Source organism: Limulus polyphemus, unplaced genomic scaffold (assembly GCF_000517525.1).
Source record: "Limulus polyphemus unplaced genomic scaffold, Limulus_polyphemus-2.1.2 Scaffold8707, whole genome shotgun sequence".
NCBI classification, from domain to species: Eukaryota; Metazoa; Arthropoda; class Merostomata; order Xiphosura; family Limulidae; genus Limulus; species Limulus polyphemus.
The window spans coordinates 10,167-15,254 of NW_013674317.1; the positions used below are offsets into that span (position 1 = coordinate 10,167).

Genomic DNA, 5,088 nt, shown 5'->3' on the forward strand with positions numbered 1-5,088 from the left:
AATAAATACGAAAATGCAAAACAAGTTCAAAAACGCTTCAAATAAAGAGAATCTTGTTGTCAAAGTTCCAGCTATTCGATATTCTATTTTTATTACAGTGATTTGCACTATTATTGTTATTGTATTTTCAGAATTTGTTGTATTGTTGCTGTATTTGTTTATCATTCCCGAAATGGGAGAGTTTCAATTAATTCAGTTTAACACATTAAATACGAAATATTTTACATATATAAACTATAAAAATTACATCTTCATGAACGAAAGAGAACCTTTGAAGTTGTTTTAATAATAAAATATTAATTGGCTCACCAAAGCACATCTGAATTTTTTTTTTTTTAGATTCTTCACTATGTATAAAAGTTTCTCACTGCGAGATGGCGTTCATCTCGTGACCTTGAAAGAAACATTTATATTTGAATAATAAGTTGGCAAACAACGATTTATTACAATATAAACATAATAAAGTGATGTATAGTGAGAGGCACATACTGCGTGTTTTGACAGAAAATTGGTCTATCTTCTGTAAAATATTTATTGGATATGTATCCAGTAAACTTACTGTATATGTAACATCGCTAATTTCCTGTTCCGTTCTCGTGTGTAAATTCCTGTCTCGTTCTCGTCAGGTTCTTTTCTCATTCACGTGATCATTAAATCAGTTTTTCTGTCCAAGTTTCTGTTGTGTTTCTGTCTTTCTTTAGAAGTATTCTGTTTTCAAAAACAACAAAAGTATTGACAGTAAGAAAAAACTAGGTTTCAGAATATTGGGATTTCTAGATAGGATTTTGATTGTTTATAGTTTCCAAGTAAGATTATCGCAAGCGCGTGTTTTAATTATTTGTATACTACTTACTAGTAGTAATACTTGTTTTTTCAATTAAGAGAAACAATAAGTCATTTATATACTTAAACTAAAGGTTTTACAGAGACTGTTCATTCTAGTAGACAATGGAGGGAGCTCAATTTATCGATGTTCGTAGTGACACTGTAACAAAGCCAACTCCTGAAATGAGAAAAGCAATGTTTGAAGCAGAAGTCGGTGATGATGTTTTCAGAGAAGATCCAACTGTTTTAGGTTTGATATAGACACGTTAGTCATTTGGGAACTATACTCTAAAATATTATCTGATAAAATAGTGAATTGTTTGTTTTTATGAACTTACAAAGATCCTAAGAATTTTTAATTTAAATACAGATGGTTGAATACATATATGAAAACCATTATGGAGCTTCACATTATTAAAGTCCATGTCACCATCTCTGTTCATTTTCAGTTTGGTGACCATGCATCTTGACAATAGCCCTGCAGCTTAGTTGTGACTTTAAAAAAGCTGCATAAGGCACATCACTTCTCCCTGAATGTTTTTCTTAATTCAACCAAGTCCTACAGTTTTCTACAGTGGTTTTCTTTTTCTGGATATGTGAAGCAACTTGTGTACACGTGACATGTGTTGTTTTTCAGATGGTAATTCTTATTGATTCTTGGGGCACATTAATGGCTTTTGCCATTGACCTTTGTCATCGTGGAATCTTACCTATTACAAGATGCCGCATTTTGCTTACCATGGCTGGAGTACAACTTGTTGCAGGTCTCTTTGTGGATGGTCCTGGTGTCCCAAGTTGATCCATATTCCTTTGTTTTCTAATGTCATTAAGCACAAGAAATATCTCAATCTTGAAAATTCTAAATCTTTGATCTGAACACATCTTTATAATCTGAATGAATGAATATTTTGCATCAGAAAAGGCTGTTAAATACTCTTCCCAATGCAATCAGTTTTTGGTGGCATCATGCTACCTACAAAATTCCAATCAATCTCACAATATAGTCCTGAAACATTCCAACCCACTGTGACTTTGTATTGGCTGTGGTTATCATGTGATCTTCTGATTTGAATATTAAAACTGTTTTAATGTAATGTACTCAACCATTTGTGTTTATCACTATAGTGATGAGTTTGGAGTGTTATTGTTAACATATATATTTACAGGATTTAAAATTATTCATAATTTGTCTGCTGGTATTTAAACACACTGATATATAACACATAAGGCATAAGTAATACCCAATAAACAGTAAGTTTCATAAATGTTTTCCAAAGAATAAATATAATATGGGGAGCATAGGAAAAAAAAGTCAATTATATATCTTAAACAAACAATAATGAAGACAGTGGGGTCTTAGCATAGTGGTCAGGTTCAAAGTTCATTGTACTACTTTCTCCAGTTGCTGGAACTAGAGAGGAAAATGTCTACCCAAGACAAAGACTAGAGCAATAAGAATGGTACATCACATTTCTAGGTAATGTAATGTTCTTAGTGCAGTATCCCACAATTCTAGATTTCCTACATCAACAGTCATTCAGGAGAGATAAAATTCCCAGCTTATCTAACTTGTTTAAATATCTACATGGCATACTTCAGGGAATTGATGAAGATAAAACAAGGTTAAGCAAGTATAAGGGAAGAATCATTATGTTTTGTGACCTTAAGTCCTTCTGTTCAACATTAACTACTTGTTGGTAGATATGTGTTTATATTTACCTTTAATTTCACTTTCAGTATAAATTTTACACTTGTTTTGTAGATTGTGTCAGAGAATAGAGCAAATGCTTAATGACTGTTGCAGTTCGTGTCAGAGAATTAATTATATACATACATAGTTACTGTTATTCACAGAACTTGAAAGACAGGGGGCCACACTGTTTGGCAAGGAATCAGCACTTTTTGTGCCTACGGGAACCATGGGAAACCTGGTGTCAAGTAAGTATATGATTTAAAATATGAAAAAGATGCATGTGTATATATATAAAAATAGAATCTATTTACTAAAGCAGTCTCTGTGGAACATCTTCAAAAAAAGTGGAGTTCTGGACTTTAGTATATAATCTGTTTCAGAAATTGTTAAGCCACTACACTATTTAAAATAAACTCTTAGATATTTCAAGCCAAAATTGAGCACACTTTTATCTAAACAAACTTTAATGGGCTCGATATTTCACTGATGTTGTCTTTCTTTCCAACATCAGTTTCTTTGTACTCTGACACCCAACATACACTGAACAGCTGTAAGATCCTTCTGAATTAGAGGCTTAATGCAAGTTGTCTGGAGTTCTGTATATTGTGTGTACAACTGTTCTTACCCCATTAATGTAACCAAGTGACTGAAGTGTCGTATTTATATTATGGGTCCATACTTTAATGTGGCTGAGTGACTGAAGTATTGTGTTATAGATCTGTACATTAATGTAACCAAGTGACTGAAGTGTTATGTTACAGGTCCATACATTAATGTAACTAAGTGACTGAAGTGTTATGTTACGGGTCCATACATTAATGTGGCTGAGTGACTGAAGTATTGTGTTATAGATCTGTACATTAATGTAACCAAGTGAGTGAAGAATGTATGGACCAGTAACAATACTTCAGTCACTTGGTTACATTAATGTATGGACCCGTAACAATACTTCAGTCACTTGGTTACATAAAGTATGGACCTGTAACAATACTTCAGTCACTTGGTTACATTTATGGACCTGTAACATAACACTTTATGTAACCAAGTGAGTGAAGTATTGTTACGGGTCCATACATGAATGTAACCAAGTGACTGAAGTGTTATGTTACGGGTCCATACATTAATGTAACCAAGTGACTGAAGTATTGTTACAGGTCCATACTTTATGTGACCAAGTGACTGAAGTATTGTTACGGGTCCATACATGAATGTAACCAAGTGACTGAAGTGTTATGTTACGGGTCCATACATTAATGTAACCAAGTGACTGAAGTGTTATGTTACGGGTCCATACATTAATGTAACCAAGTGACTGAAGTGCCATTTATGTTATGGTTCTGTACTTTACTGTGAATATACCTCTTCCATTGTAGTAATGGCTCATTGCATGGGACGAGGCCAGGAAATATTAGTAGGTGACGAATCTCATATTAACATATATGAACAAGGTGGTGCAGCTCAAGTAAGTTGTTGCTTTAGTCCTGTTTACTTCGATAAGACTTTTGTATATGTGGGAACTTAAGATAGTCTGCTCTTGATATCGTTAATAATGACTTGTATAAGTATTGAAATAATTTCTTTAGCGACTGAGAAATATTTGGCAATTACTTGTAAGTTGCCCTCGAACGTACCAGCCTTGCTGATAAAGAAATTCACAAATAACATGTCCGTAGGTGATATAACTAGTCACGTGATGTGAATTTACAAAAAGAAATGTTTTTATTTATTGTATAAATGTTCAATTCATACATTGCTGTAATACACCACTGTTTAATCTGTACCGTTTTATAGTGTTATCATGTTTATTATGTAATACACCACTGTTTAATCTGTACCGTTTTATAGTGTTATCATGTTTATTATGTAATACACCACTGTTTAATATGTACGTTGTTATCATGTTTATTATGTAATACACCACTGTTTAATCTGTACCGTTTTATAGTGTTATCATGTTTATTTGTTTCGTGACATCTACGTTCCACTTACTGATCGTTGACAGTCACTTGCATGTGCAGGGTCTATGGTTTGTACACATGTCCATCTTCAGTGTACAAATTGTAGAATGAGAGAGGTATTACTGATAAAAGTTTCTATTATATCCAAGAAACATGTTATGTTGTATCGAGTGACTTTATGTATATTTATATAGATTAATCTTCAAGAATCTACCATTGATTTTATGTACAGCTCCCTCTATACATTTAGTTAATTAGTAATTGGTGATTCCTTGTACAGCTCCTTCTATACATTTAATTAATTAGTAATTGGTGATTCCTTGTACAGTTCCCTCTATACATTTAGTTAATTAGTAATTGGTGATTCCTTGTAGAGCTCCCTCTATACATTTAATTAATTAGTAATTGGTGATTCCTTGTAGAGCTCCCTCTATACATTTAGTTAATTAGTAATTGGTGATTCCTTGTACAGCTCCCTCTATACATTTAGTTAATTAGTAATTGGTGATTCCTTGTACAGCTCCCTCTATACATTTAGTTAATTAGTAATTGGTGATTCCTTTATAGCTCCCTCTATACATTTAGTTAATTAGTAATTGGTGATTCCTTTAT

At 32.9% G+C, this 5,088-nt stretch overlaps 1 protein-coding gene across 1 annotated transcript in view; it reads left to right on the forward strand.

Annotated features, from left to right (window-relative positions):
- The first annotated feature begins 499 nt into the window (after positions 1–499).
- The window catches only part of LOC106475519 (probable low-specificity L-threonine aldolase 2), a 14,732-nt gene continuing 10,143 nt past the window's right edge, over positions 500–5,088 (forward strand). The window contains exons 1-3 of the mRNA XM_013936198.2: positions 500–1,075; positions 2,680–2,763; positions 3,892–3,980. Coding sequence (XP_013791652.1) covers positions 949–1,075; positions 2,680–2,763; positions 3,892–3,980 — 300 coding nt within the window. The 5' untranslated portion in view covers positions 500–948. The remainder of the gene's footprint in view (positions 1,076–2,679; positions 2,764–3,891; positions 3,981–5,088) is intronic.